Raw genomic sequence first — 14,665 nt, 5'->3', positions numbered from 1 at the left:
ACCTCCCCTTGTGTGTGACAGCAGCACTATTATCTTTATCATCACTGTCACCACCCCATCCATAGCAAACACTTATTACGGAATTCACTATGTGCCTGACATTCATTGCACTTAAGAGCTTAATTTGCTTTCTCTGACCTAATCCTCACAAAGTAAGACTATCTCGTGCCAATGCTCACGTGGATTGGGAGGAAACTGTGCAAGTGAGATTATAATACCTCAAGTCTCACTAAAATCGGTTACCTGAAATCCTGCTACCTTTAGGCATTCCAAATCCTGGCCTTTCGTCAAAGTTTCAGTTATGCAAGATGAAAAAGTCTGGAGATCTAACATACAGCAATGTGACTACAGTTAACAATACAGTACTGTATCATTGAAATTTGCTAAGAGGGTAGATCTTAAGTGTTCTTATCACCACAAAAAAAGAAGGGAGGGAGGGAGGGATGGAGGGAGGGGAGAAAGAAGGAAGAAATTGGTACCTATGTTGGGTGATGAATATGTTAATTAGCTTAATTGTGGTTATTTTACAACGTACATGTAAATCAAAGCATCAAATTGTAACACTCAAATATATATTTTTTATTTTGTCAATTATATCTCACTAAAGCTGGGAGTGGGAAGGGGAAAGTAAGTAATTCCTGTTAGCCATAGGCTTTATAAGGATGAATATCAATCCCTGACCTGAATTTCTCTCATACTGCCTTATAGTTAAGACTTTCTCTAAAGGGATTGGCAATGTGATTTCCTAAAAGATTTCCAGGCAGAGAAATTTCAGAATCTCTTTTAGTTTTCAATTCTATTCCTCCCTCTAGAGAAGTGGGAAGTTGTCCTAGCTATTTTGCCTCACAAATTTGATTCATTTAATAAATTCTACTCTACAAAAACAAACAAAAAAACCAATTCTGGACTTGCGTTAATCATTTTAAGTATTTTAAAACCAATCTTATATAGGTAGATTTAAGGATACTTCTACCTTAATTTTGAATATATCATAGATATGTAACAAATTTACAAATTTTATTGCTGACAGAATAGTTTTGCATCTTTATGGGTGAACAGAAGGCTTTCCCTCAAGGCGTTAAACTTGGTTACCCTACTAAAATAGTGGAAAATTTTAACTGTTCTAGAGTCACAGGACACAAGACATGCATATTCCTGCTAGAATCCCAAATTCAGGTTGCAGCTTCTCCATCATATGTCTTGTCTCTTTCACAACAAACAACCACTTCTCCTCCTTCATATTGGGCCCTAGGCAATCTAGCACTTCTATTACCTGGGCTATAAATGCCCTTTACATAATTCCAAAGCATTATATGTTTTCTAGATTGCCACTTCAATCTCTTCTGCCAAAATTGGGAAAATGTAGAAAGTGTATAGCTAACTAGCATATACACACACACAAACACATTTGTGTTCTTCATTTATGTGTGTGTATGTGTGTGTACACACAAAGTATATGTGTTTGTCTATGTGTGTTTGTGGTGTGTGTTTTATATGCATGTATATAATATAGTGAGGGAGAGAATGAGACTAAGAAAAAGTCAGAATAAGAGAAAGCAATTTCTAAATTCTGTATCCAATATATTATTTAACTCTAACCCATATAATGTTCAATAGCTTTGCATTATAGTTACACATGATTTTAATATCTTAACTACAAAGATGAATATCTTTCTAGTTTCACTATCGATCCCTTTGTTTACCCCAACAAAAATTAACTATCCTTAAGTGTTACCCATAATTACACTAGTCATTTTTATTCAGTGGAAGTTCTAATATATCAATGGGTTACACATTGCATTTTTGTATTTAATGAACAATGTTTATTAGCTTTAAATTTTTTCCAGCTTATATGCTGCCTGAATATTTTAATTAAGTCTTGCCAATGATTTTTTTTTCACCTATTAAGACTACAGAGCTGAAAGAGATTAGGTAGATTCACAGACTTTCTAAAAGTATGAATTATAGGATAGGTATCAGTATCATGCTTTCTCTTACGAAAGAAGGTACATATCCTATGCAAATGCTCCTATAAAACATTAAAACACAAACATTAAAGTAAAAAAAATGAGCTTTGTAAGTTATACATTTTATTTTCTGTAATTTTTATAGCACACTTAATCTAACAAATAATTCTTAAATAATGTTTGACTTCCTATTGGAGGTCATCGAGAGGATGTGACTGTTGGTTTGACCCGGATGTGAGCTGGACCCCAGCAACTGGAAGCTCCTCACCCCCTCCTCTGTTTTTGGAATGTATGTTCTGCTTGCTTACTGCTCCCAGGAGCTGCCCCCAGGATGCATCCTTGAGCTAGTGATGTGGTGATGAAACTCTCTGGACTGGGTATGTGACTGAACCTGGTTAAGGCCTCAACATAAACTTTTAAGACTGTGGTGGGCTGGCGTGGAGATCTACTTGTCTTGCAGCCTCATAAGTTCTCTTGCTTGTTAGACCTGCCAGCCACCAATCTAGAGTGGTCTGTCTCCCTCTTTGGTCTCTCCCTGCCTTCTGTGTCCAGGGGCCATTTTCAGATCATACCTGGAAGCTCCTGAGGAGGTTGTGAAGTAACACATTCAAAAAACCCAAGGTTTTCAGTAAGCCCTCAAATTATTGTTTTACAAATGTATTTAATTTAATCAACTTGGAAAATTTTCCAAAGGAATAAAATTCACTAATTTTGAGAAATAAAGCAGGACAAAATATACAGTTATATTTTCTCTAATCATTTGTAAATAAAGTATCAGGACAAGGCTGGGTCTTAATCTACCCATTTTTAATATGTTAGAGTTTTGATATAGAATAAAATGATTTACTTCCTTTCTGTTTTAATTTTTTTTCAAAGAAACATAGTTAAACAATAGGAAGAATTTAAGAGGTCAATTAATCCAACTTTTACCTCATGTTTAATGAATAACCTCTATAGCATCGCTTCAGGCAACAGATTCTGCTTGAAAATATTCAGTGAAAGAAAAATCACTTCTCTCTTGGATCTCTTGACTTGATAATTTTTGTAAGTTTTTTTTTAAAGAGCAGTATTCAAATTCTATGAAGACTACTCCAAGAACCCAGATCTTTCTCATAAATAGTGAGAGACAAAAATGTTTAAGTTATAGAGCTTAAGCTTGAGTAGCAATGTTTTCTAGCCATCTAAGTTAGAAAGACGTTGAATCTGATGGAGAGAGCTTGGTCTGGCTTGGTGATGAGTACCTGAACCCTGTAACTGTAACTGTATGTTACAGTAACCTTGTAACCCTGTAACTGTAACTGTATGTTACAGTTCTTTCATCTCTCAAACAGCCTTACTGTCATTTTGGGTTTATACAGACCAGACAAAAAATTTCTCATATCTTTTCTTAGATATTTAATCTCTATTTCCTTCAAAGCAGTGATCTGTACAACATGCAAACATCTTTCCTTCCATTCTCTAGTTCCAAAGCCTCAGTTCCTCAAATGCCATTTCAGCAAGAGACCACGTTTGTCTTTTCTTAGGTTCTCCTCCTTTCTCAGGCCCCTAGCCATGATGTTGTGATTATTCTGGGCACACGGACTCTTCCTTCTGTCCTCTTAACTCTTTCCATGACTTACTCCTTCCATAGGATAAATGATTGTCACATAGGATAAATGATCATTTACATCAAATGGTAAACCTTCTTTGTCCTCCCTCAGGTCTGGTCTTTTCCTGAGCTGTGTCTCCTAACTCTGATGAAGAGAAATGTGTTCAGAAAGATTTATCCTGCCTTTCCTTAGAGTCTTTAGGCAAATACTTTTGACTTCCTTTTATTTCTATGTTTTCTGTTTAAACTCCCCCAAAGAAAGAACCAGGTTGGTTCAAATAGTGAGCTATCAGGAAAGCATGCCCTAATGAGGGAGATTCCTCATGTTACTACCTCATATGCCAGCCTCAAGACTGATCACTCTCGGCTCAGGGGTCCAGCCCTGGTCATAGCACCTGTAGCCCTCATGGTGAAGTTCATGTCATGGCTCACATGATGTGTATCATGTATCACATGCTCTGACTTATAAAGTTAATGAACCCCTCAGAATAAGGGAGAGGCCATGTAACTGGCCAGCGGTTTGTGTGGCTTATTGAATATAAACATAACCACCAATAAAACAAGACAAGGAACTATCAGGCAACTTGCACATGAATTGTTATATGTCATAAGAGTTTAGAGCAATAAGAATATATTGCTTATTAAGCAATAAGCAAGATATTCAGTCAAAAAATATTCTTAGGTGGAAAAAATGACAACACAGGAAAGAGCAGTAGGGTGCCAGCAAAGGCATGAAAGCAGGAATGAGCAAGACAAGTGTGGGTGGCTGGAGGGGTTTGGCTGGATTGATTAGTTACTATAAGGGATTACTAGGGCCCCAGGCATTCAGCTAATGGCTCTTATTCAAGCTTTAGTCGTCAACTAAAATGTACATCCTCACTCAGAATGGCCTTCTATGACTACCCATTCTAAAGGAGACTCACATGTTTTCCTTTATTATACCATTCTGTTTTTTTCCTTGATAGCATTTATCGAATATTGAAAATTATTGATTTATTTTTTGTACTTATTTGTTTGGCATAGTGGTTAAGTATGTTGCTCTGGAGAGTGGTTGCCTTGATTTGAATACTGATTCTGCCACTCACAAGCTTTGTGACTTTGAACAACCTTCTTTGTATCTTAGTTTCCTCATCCATATAGTGGAAATAAAAATACTGTTCCCCATTGGGTCATTTTGAAAGCAAAAAAGTGATATATACTTTAAAAATATTTTATATGTTTATACATTTTTTAATATTTTTGAAAAATATAAACCCAATGTCTAATATATTGCTTGGCACATAGTACACACTCAAAATTTGAATGTGCTTCAAGCTGGGAATTGCTTCTAAGAACTACTGGGACCTGGATAAACAGCACTGACAGAACTTTAGCTAAATGAACTCAGAAAAAACAGAGAGAAGACTCAAATCACTAAAATCAGAAATGAAAGTGGAGAATTACTACCAATTATACAGAAAGAAAAAGGATTTTAAGCAAGTACTGTGAAAAATTTTATGCCAGCAAATTGGATAACTTACACTAAACAAATTCCTAGAAACAGAATCTATAGACTAAATCACAAAGAAATAGAATATCTGAATAGATCTACAACTAATAGGGAGATTGAATCAGTTATCATACATTTCCCGACAAAGAAAAGCCCTGGACCTGATGGTTTCACTGGTGAATTCTACCAAAAATTTAAAGAAGAATTAACACCAGTACTTCTCATACTTTTCCAAAAAATTGAAGAGGAAGAAATAGTTTTTAACTCATTCTTTGAGGCCAGCACTACCCTAATACCAAAACCAGACAAAGGTACTGGTAGAAAAGAAAATTATAGACCAATACTCCTTTTGAAATTTTATATAAAAATCCTCAACAAAGTACTAGCAAACTGAAATCAGCAGCATATTAAAAGAATGATACACCAAGTGGGATTTATTCCTGGAATGAAAGGATGATTCAATTTACAAAACTCAATCAATGTAATACACCATATTAACAGAATGAAGGGAAAAAAACCACAAGATAATCTCAACTGATACAAAGAATTTGACAAAATTCAACATCCTTTCATGATAAAAAAAAAAATCAACAAATTAGGAATAGAAAGAAATGACCTCATCATAATAAAAACCACATGTGAAAACCATGCAACAATCATCATCATATTCAATGATGAAAGACTGATAGCTTTTGCCCTAAGATTATGAATAAGGCAAGGATGCCCACTTTTGTCATTTCTATTCAAAAAAGTTCTGGAAGTTCCAGCCAGAGAGCCAAGAAAAAAAGTCATTCAAATCAGAAAGGAAGAAGTAAAATTACCTGTATTCACAGATGACATTATCATAAATGTAGAAAACTCTAAATATTCAGCAGAAAAAATGTTAAAGCTAATAAATGAATTCATCGAAGTAGGATACAAATACAGCACACAGAAACCAGCTGCATTTCTATATACTAACAATGAACAATTGAAAAGGAAATTAAGGAAATTCCATTTATAATGGCCTTGAAAAAAATTAAATATTTAGAAATTAACCAAGTAAGACTTTTACAATGAAAATTACAAAACACTGCTGAAAGTAATTAAAGAAGACATAAATAAATGGAAAGAAATTCCATGTTCATGGATAGGAAGATTTAATATTAATACTACCCAAAGTGATGTCAATACTACGCAAAGTAATCTACAGATTCAATGCAATCCCTATAAAAATTCCCATAACATTTTTTACAGAAAAACTCATCCTAAAATTCATATGTAATCTCAAGGGACCAAGACCATTCTATGGGGAAAGGAAAGCCTTTTCAACAAATGGTGCTGGGAAAAGTTGATATCCACATACAAAAGAGTGAGTTAGACCCTTACTTAATACCATATACAAAAATTAACTTAAAATGGATCAAAGACTTAAATATAAGAGTTAAAATGATAAAACTCTTTGAAGAAAACATAGGACAAAATCTTTGCAGCACTGGATTTGGCAGTGATTTATTGGATATGACACTAAAGAGATAGGCAACAGAAGAAAAAATAGACAAATTGGACAACAAAACTTTAAAAATTTTGTGCATCAAATGGCACTATCAACAGAGTGCCAGGCAATCTGCAGAATGGAAGAAAATATTTGCAAATCATACACATGGTAAGGGATTAATATCCCTTATCATATATAGAGAGAACTCCTAAAGCTCAATAACAACAAAAAAAAAACCCAATTCAAAAATGGATAAAAAACTTGAAGAAACATTTCTCCAGCGAAGATATACAAATGTCCAATAAACACATGAAAAGATGCTCAACATCACTACTCGTTAGAAAAATGAAATATCAAAGCTGCAATGAAATACCATCTCAAACCCATTAGGATGGCTACTATATACTATATGAACAAACAGAAAATAACACATGTGAGCAAGGATGTGGTGAAATTAGAACCTCTGTGCACTGTTGGTGGAAATGTAAAATAGTATAGCCACGGTGGAAAAAGAACATGATTGTTCCTCGATGATTAAAAATAGAAATACAGCTTTTTGGATCCGCCATCTGCGGTGGCACCGCCGCCAATATGCAGATATTCGTGAAGACCCTGACGGGGAAGACCATCACTCTCGAGGTCAAACCCTCGGATACAATAGAAAATGTAAAGGCCAAGATCCAGGACAAGGAAGGAATTCCTCCTGACCACCAAAGACTGATCTTTGCTGGCAAGCAACGGGAAAATGGACGTACTCTGTCGGACTACAACATTCAAAAGGAGCCCACTCTTCATCTTGTGTTGAGACTTCGTGGTGGCGCTAAGAAAAGGAAGAAGTCTTACACCACTCCCAAGAAGAACAAGCAAACGAGAAAGAAGGTTAAGCTGGCTGTCCTGAAATACTATAAGGCGGATGAGAATGGCAAAATCAGTCGCCTTTGTCGGGAGTGCCCTTCAGATGAATGTGGTGCTGGAGTTTTTATGGCCAGCCACTTTGACAGACATTATTGTGGCAAATGTTGTCTGACCTATTGTTTCAACAAACCAGAAGACAAGTGATTGTATATTGGTTAATAAAAGACATGAACTAATGAACTAAAAAAATAATAATAATAAAAAAGAAATACAATATATTAGCAATCCCACTTCTGGGTATATGCCCAAAAGAACTAACATCTGGGTCTCAAAGAGATATTTGTATACCCATGTTCATAGCAGCAATATTCATAATAGCCAAAATGTGGAAGCAAACCAAGTGTTCACCTACAGATGATGGGTAAGTGAAATATGGTGTATACATGTATGCAATGGAAGATTATTCAACCTCAAGAAGGAAGAAACTTCTGATGTATGCTACAGGATGGATGAATCTTGTGAACGTTTTGCCAAATGAAATAAACCAGCCACAAAAAGACAAGTATTTTTTGATTCCACTATTATGAGGCGCTTAGAATGATTAAAATCATAGCGACAGAAAGTAGAATGGTAGTTTCCAGGGGCTGGGAGGAGAGGGGAATGGGGAGTTATTATTTACTAGGCATAGCGTTTCAGTTTTTCAGGATAAAATGTGTTCTGAAGATGGAAAGTGGTGACAGTAGCGCAACATTATTAATGTATTTAATATCACTGAAGTGTACACATAAAAACGGTTAAGATGGTAAATTTTATATGTATTTTACCACACTAAAAGAAAATTGGAAAAAAATATGGTTGACCCTTGAACAACATGGATTTGAACTGCATGGATTCAATAGTAAATGTTTTTCAATTGTAAATACTACAGTATAACATGATCTGCGGTTGGCTGAATCTGTGGATGTGGAACTGTGTACATAGAGGAAACTCGGATACCAAAGGCTGGCTGTGAGTTTTATGAGGATTTTCAACTGCACAGAGGGTCGGCGTTCCTAACCCTTACGTTGTTCAAGAGTCAACTGTAGGTATTAAGTAACCCCAAGAGCAATAAGATATATTTAAATAGCTAGGGAAAAAGAGACTACAGGGACCTGAATTTCACTCTGTTGAAATGAAATATGCAAATAACTTTTCTTTATGGCAAGGTACTGAAAATGCCACTATATTGAATGCTAGACAGAGTGTCATACTGAGAGCTGCTTCCAAGGACTAAGAGAGTGTGAGAGGAAGGTTAAATATACTAAAATCTTTGTTCCACTCAAATAGTAACACCAAACTCAGCTATTGCTGGGTAATATTTGTCCTAAGTGTTGATGAACAATGACACATTCGCTAGTAGAATATTAATATAATAGTTAAAATAGGGCTTCCCTGGTGGCACAGTGGTTGAGAGTCCGCCTGCCGATGCAGGGGACACCGGTTCGTGCCCTGGTCTGGGAGGATCCCACATGCCGCGGAGTGGCTGGGCCCGTGAGCCACGGCCGCTGAGCCTGCGCGTCCGGAGCCTGTGCTCCGCAACGGGACAGGCCACAACAGTGAGAGGCCCGCGTAACGCAAAAAAAAAAAAAAAAAAAAAAGTTAAAATAACAATACTTATTCTGTCCTCTGTCCACACACAAACTTAAATTTTCTGACAGACTAGTTGCTCGCTTGCTCTCTTCTTCAAATTATAAATACTTAATATTTTAAGTTTAAAGTATCTGAGTTATATATATGATATATTACAGCTATATTACAATCACAGGCTCAATAGTATATTTTTAATTTAGAGGAACCAAAATAGTAAAAATGAGAGATTATAGAATTACTCTTAAAAATCATTAGTTCTTTGATGAATGAAGGTGGTAAAAAATGTAGTAGAGGTGTTAGGGGATTTGTTTTAATGGATAGAAAAGAGTTGTAATTTCTAAACAGATGGTGACGTGAACTTGAGTGTAATTTAAGAACTTAAAGTGTACTTTAATATGTTTTCAATAAATTTTAAACTGTTCTGAAAACATTCAGCTTACACTATTCACTTATTTAGAATATTTTATAGACTGACCATAGAGGTACATATCAGTTCAAGCTTCCGCCAAAAGAGTACAGATATTTAAATTGTTTGTTTGAGAACTGATGAGACTTCATGGCTGGTGCAGTATGAGCAGAAATTATGTTTATTATTGACCAAGAAGGCCCTCAGTTTAATGAAACTTAAATAAGCTTCTTCCTAACTCTAGGCCCCTGGCGATCCTGTTCTTAGAGCATTTACTTTAGAAGACTTGTCATTGTCAATTCTTTCTCTGCCCCTTTAAAAAATCTTCTTGCTATAACCCAGGAATGACTTTCCTAAGACCTTGGGGCCAACTCTTTGAAATGTAATCATCTAGAATATAGTGCCCTTATTTCCCAGTTTCTGTGGGAGGATAGAAGCCTAATTTAGATGGGCACCAATCAGTTAACACCGATGATCTAATCATAAAGGAACCATTTGCATATTCAATGTGCGGGACACATCCCATGGATCAATCCCCCTCCTTCCTGTCCTCCAGTGCTTAAAGACACTCACATCATTTGTTTCAGGGGAGTTGAGTTCAGCTTCTATGCCCAATTCCAAGAGCCAGAATAGTCTTCCTTGCTTGTTTAACTTTGTCCAGTGAAATTTTTGCATTGACACTGTGAAAGATATGGTCCCAAACAGACCAAAAAAATCGTTATCTGAACTGCAGTCATTACTACTGTCTAGTGATGAGCTAGCCTCAGGCATTCTCTTGTCAGTAAAAGCTTGTTTAAAAAGACCAACCTTATACAGCCTCCTCAAAAGTGAAAGGCTTAATTCAATTGAAAGAAGGAAGGTGGAATCTCCATTCCAGTTCCAGATCCCAGTAAGGGCTCCACAGGGGAGAAAGGGAAGCATGGGAAGCAGCTCTCTTCCTGAGTGCACAGACCAGAAAAGAGAGGAACTCACTAAGTCAGAGACTCTAATTTTCTACTTTAGTCCAACATATTTCCAGTGAATAACAATCCACAGAATAATGAGTTTGAACTACCTCCTGCAGGGCCAAAAAAAAGAAATCCTTACTACCCAAGAAATAAATAATCTTCACATAAGACCTGAATCTTCAAAGGTAAGCACAATTATACAGAACTAAATATATTTTGAAGCAAAACCCTTTTTGTACTTTCTCATCGCTTTTTCTGTGGGTGATAATTTACTGACATATAATGAGTAAAATGGATAAAAGAATATCAAGAGAAAATTGGGCAGGTTGTTCAGATAACAAAAGACAATTCTGCCTTTCATTTTTTCTTATTCCTCTGTAGACTATGGATTTACTAAAGCTACAGAATAGCCCTTGTTCTAGGAACTGCCTCTGCGGGTAGAGGGAAGTTGTGAATATATATGAACGTAAAGGTACTGGTAAAATACATGAGGACAGAAGTTGTCAACTATTCCAAGTATCCATGCTTTACGTTAGCCATTATTTTTTAAAACTACAGGAGAAAAAAGGTCTCATTAAAACAGAACTACTGTTGTCGTCTTATTAACTCAAGATAGAAATCACCCAATGGTGAATAATGGAAATTCATTATAAGAAAAGTATTCTGAAAAATTAAGCTGAAAACAACTTGATGTGAGTGAGAGGACAGCATGATTCAGTCAAGTATATGGAGTTATATTTAAAATTTCCATGCAGCTGGAGGCAAAATTTTAAGGTAAAACCATTTAGCTTTTATCTAACCTTCCACCCTTTCTACTGAGCCTCTTCTCTCCTCCTGCTGCATCTGGAAAGTCACAGCCCTGACCCCACTAGCTGGATATCTACACTTCATTTGGTACTTCTTATTGACTGTAGAACTCTCAAAAGCAAAAAATAAAATATCCAAAGTTTCCCTTTCCGGTCTTTGAAGGAGACTGTTTTATTTGGCGGGCACCCTTCCTGTGTACCTTAAATTTCCATAACTAGATCATCTCTGACTTCACCCATGTGTCATTAGATGTTTTATACAAAAATAAACAGCTTACAAGAGTGATTAACCCTAAAACTATTGATTAATCAGAAAACCATAATGATTATTGATAATATACTCTGGAACCCTGAGATGGTTATAACAATTAAAATGAAAGTAACAAATTTTAAAACATAAAACTTCAATACCATGTAAACTTTTAATTGATTCCATTTTGAAAATAAACAAGCTAGTTTTCTCTTATGCTTAATCTACTTTGGGGAAGAAATATATAGGAAATAAAAGAATTTTCCTTGATTTTTAAAGACCTGAAGATTGAAACAGGTACCAAATAAAACTTCCCCTTGAATTACTCATAGTTTGAGGGACGATGGCAAATGCTCTACTATTTGAAGACAAGGTAGCAGAGGAATTCTAAATGTTGATTAGTGCTTCTTGTTAAAAAAGAAATCAGGTATAAACCTAAGATTTTGCTCCCAACCTTGCCATTTCTTCAAATTATGCTCGACTTTAATGTTGGGAAAATTATGCTATTTTGGAAAATTCAAATGAAAGAAAAGGTAGGGAAGGTACATATACAATCAAAAACATGTATCAGTTTACTTGGTGTGAAATATAACTAAAGCAAAGATTTATAACTGCATACATAAAAATTAGCTGAGTAGTTATTTGTTAACTGCTTACCAAAAATATCACAGGGAAAGGTTTTTAAAAAATAATTCATCACTACAGAATTGGCTGTCAGTGAATACAATAATCTCTTTCAGCAGAACAATGCACTTATTAAAAAGTATAATTTGCTGTTTCATCATACTTTCTATACACCTTGGATTTGAATGCTAATCATTCATGGTTTGCTGCTGTTGTTTGCAACACCTTTAACATTCATTACAAACGATACCGAGATTGTAAACACCTGTGTATTTCTGCATACATATGTATAGAAAATCAATATTGCTATGCTAAAGTGTTTGAAAAAGTATCACAACTATCTCAGCAGTTCTACCGATCCTTTGCTACTTTGATTTCCCTTTATGGTGTTTTTTATGTTTTTGCAATACAAGAAAATATATGGCCCCAGTTTACTAATCCTTCTTGTTGGGAGAAAGATAGTTCACCAAGTCAATTAAAGTTTCTTTTGGAAGGTATCTTCCAAAATGTAAAAAGTCTTTATCCAGATGCTAAAATGAGCAAATGAATAGTTAACAAAATTTAGCAGGTCCTTTCACAGAATCCCTCCTACACAGTCATTCTCAGGCTACAATAAAAAAGAGAGAGAGAGTTTTCTTGGAGACAATACTGAATACACCAACCAACATTCCTAAGTCTTTGAGTATTTTTCAAATGTTTTGGAAAATTATCATAGGAGTCTACGCAGCCTTCTTTCTGAGAGCAAAACATTGGCTAGCTCACAAAGAATTTTGGCAACTTATGACTCTCTAAAGGAGGGGCATTCATTCATTCATTTGCTCATTCATGTTAATCTAAGAACTCTTGATTGAAATTTTAAGAGGACAGTGTGTACATCAGGTGAAAATAGACCCATTTTGGGATAAGAGCAGGAACCAAACTATTCTGAGGTTCTCCTCCACTTCTTACAGGACACTGACTACAGGTATTTGAATACCAATCTTCTAAAAATATATAGTACAACTCACATTTAAAATTTTTCTGCTTGGTTTAAGAGAAAGAGAATAGGACACTGTATCAAATGACTTCAGTTTTCATTCCAGTAAAACCTATTACCAATGTGACTGTGGGTAAATCTTTTACCTACTGTTCACTGTCTCATCAGCAACATAAAGACAGCTTTGCCTATGCTGGGTAATTCCTGACATAGAGTTCACCCTCACAAATATTATTTTATTCTATATTTAAGGAAAAACAATATCAATGTATAATTCTAAGGCACACTTCCATTTTAACCTCGAAGTCTATTCAGAGTCAGGCAGAGCGTCTGTTTCTATTTGGGTTGATCAGGGATGAACCTAGATGTCAGAAACGTAATTTGCACAGTATCATACAGGATGTATGGTAAATAGCAGCACCTAGACTTGAACCCATTTTCCTGACATAAGCCTGGAACACTGCCATGATTCTGTTACTTAGTTAAATGGCCATATAATGGTGCTAATGGGGTTCTGTAAATCATCCCAAATCTAAATTATCTGCCTAGTTCTTTATTCTTTATGCACATCAAACAAGTGGCATATTCACTGTTTGGGGGCAGAACTACTTTCTCTACCTAAGCGACACTGACACTGCTATAGTGACTCTTTCAGTCTCATAATAGTTAGGTAAATATTCACATGTGTTCTCAGGAAAGCCCAGACAATTCAAGTCATACAAATGCAAATACTTCTGACTAGGGTATTAAATATTTTTTCAATAATTGTAAAGCCCTCTAAGAGAGGATGGAACTTGGAGGACATGAGGTGTTGGAAAGCAGGGTGCAAGATGGCCAGGAGCTCACCTTCCCAGAAAAGCCCGCCCAGCATGAGGTAAGAGGACACTGTCAACATCACAGGGAATTTATGGGGCAGCCTGGAGAGGCCCAACAGTGCGCAAGAATGTGGTGACCTGGGAGCTCATGAAGGACCATGTCTACTGTTAATCTTCCTTACATTATCCCGCTAATTTCTGCCATAACACTTATTACTATCTTTTCTTTAACGTTACGTATCCCTTTTCCAGCTACCAACTATAAGTCAAAAAAGGCGAGTATTATGTCTGTGGTTTTCTACCACTGACTCCTCGGTACCTGCGATAGTGGCTAGGTACAGAATAGGCACTAAAATATGTATTTATTGAATGAATGAATGGTGCCCAAAGCAATATTAGGAGCAACGTACACCAGTCAGAATGAGAGCACTGTTAGAGGATTCACAGCTATAACTAGAGGATGCTGAATGAGAAGCTGTGGTCCCTTATTTTGTTGATGGGAAATGTATATCCAATAATACCCAGTTGAGAAACATAGAAAATGAAAAGGATTTTTTAAATTGCAAATGAGATTTTCATTGTACCATAGGAACTATATTAGGTTAAAAGTTTCCTTGACCTGGCTTTATAGATGGGATAGCAGGATTAAACTATCTTAACCCTTTCATGCTTTTTTCATGAATGTTCTGTTATTTGACACATACAAACATTCTATTTCATCAGAAAAATAGAAGGTTACCAGTTATCTTTATACCTGTTCAGTTAAATGTTTGGAAGACATAAACAAGCTTCATTAATTCATATATTAAAATCCCATTATACTCAGTTTACCAGGT

At 35.8% G+C, this 14,665-nt stretch overlaps 1 protein-coding gene across 1 annotated transcript; it reads left to right on the top strand.

Annotated features, from left to right (window-relative positions):
• The first annotated feature begins 7,055 nt into the window (after positions 1 to 7,055).
• On the top strand, positions 7,056 to 7,616 carry LOC137228614 (ubiquitin-ribosomal protein eS31 fusion protein-like). The gene has a single exon (XM_067745549.1). It carries the CDS (start codon positions 7,113 to 7,115, stop codon positions 7,578 to 7,580), a length of 468 nt encoding a protein of 155 aa, XP_067601650.1. The 5' UTR covers positions 7,056 to 7,112; the 3' UTR covers positions 7,581 to 7,616.
• The last annotated feature ends 7,049 nt before the right edge of the window (positions 7,617 to 14,665 follow it).

The sequence above is a fragment of the Pseudorca crassidens genome, chromosome 8 (assembly GCF_039906515.1).
Source record: "Pseudorca crassidens isolate mPseCra1 chromosome 8, mPseCra1.hap1, whole genome shotgun sequence".
Classification (NCBI taxonomy): domain Eukaryota; kingdom Metazoa; phylum Chordata; class Mammalia; order Artiodactyla; family Delphinidae; genus Pseudorca; species Pseudorca crassidens.
The sequence above is the reverse complement of the archived record's forward strand: the minus strand, read 5'-3'. Positions and strand labels throughout refer to the sequence as shown.

Excerpts from the sequence above, each read along its gene's own strand:
- LOC137228614 (XM_067745549.1), top strand. The coding sequence starts at position 7,113 with ATGCAGATATTCGTGAAGACCCTGACGGGGAAGACCATCACTCTCGAG.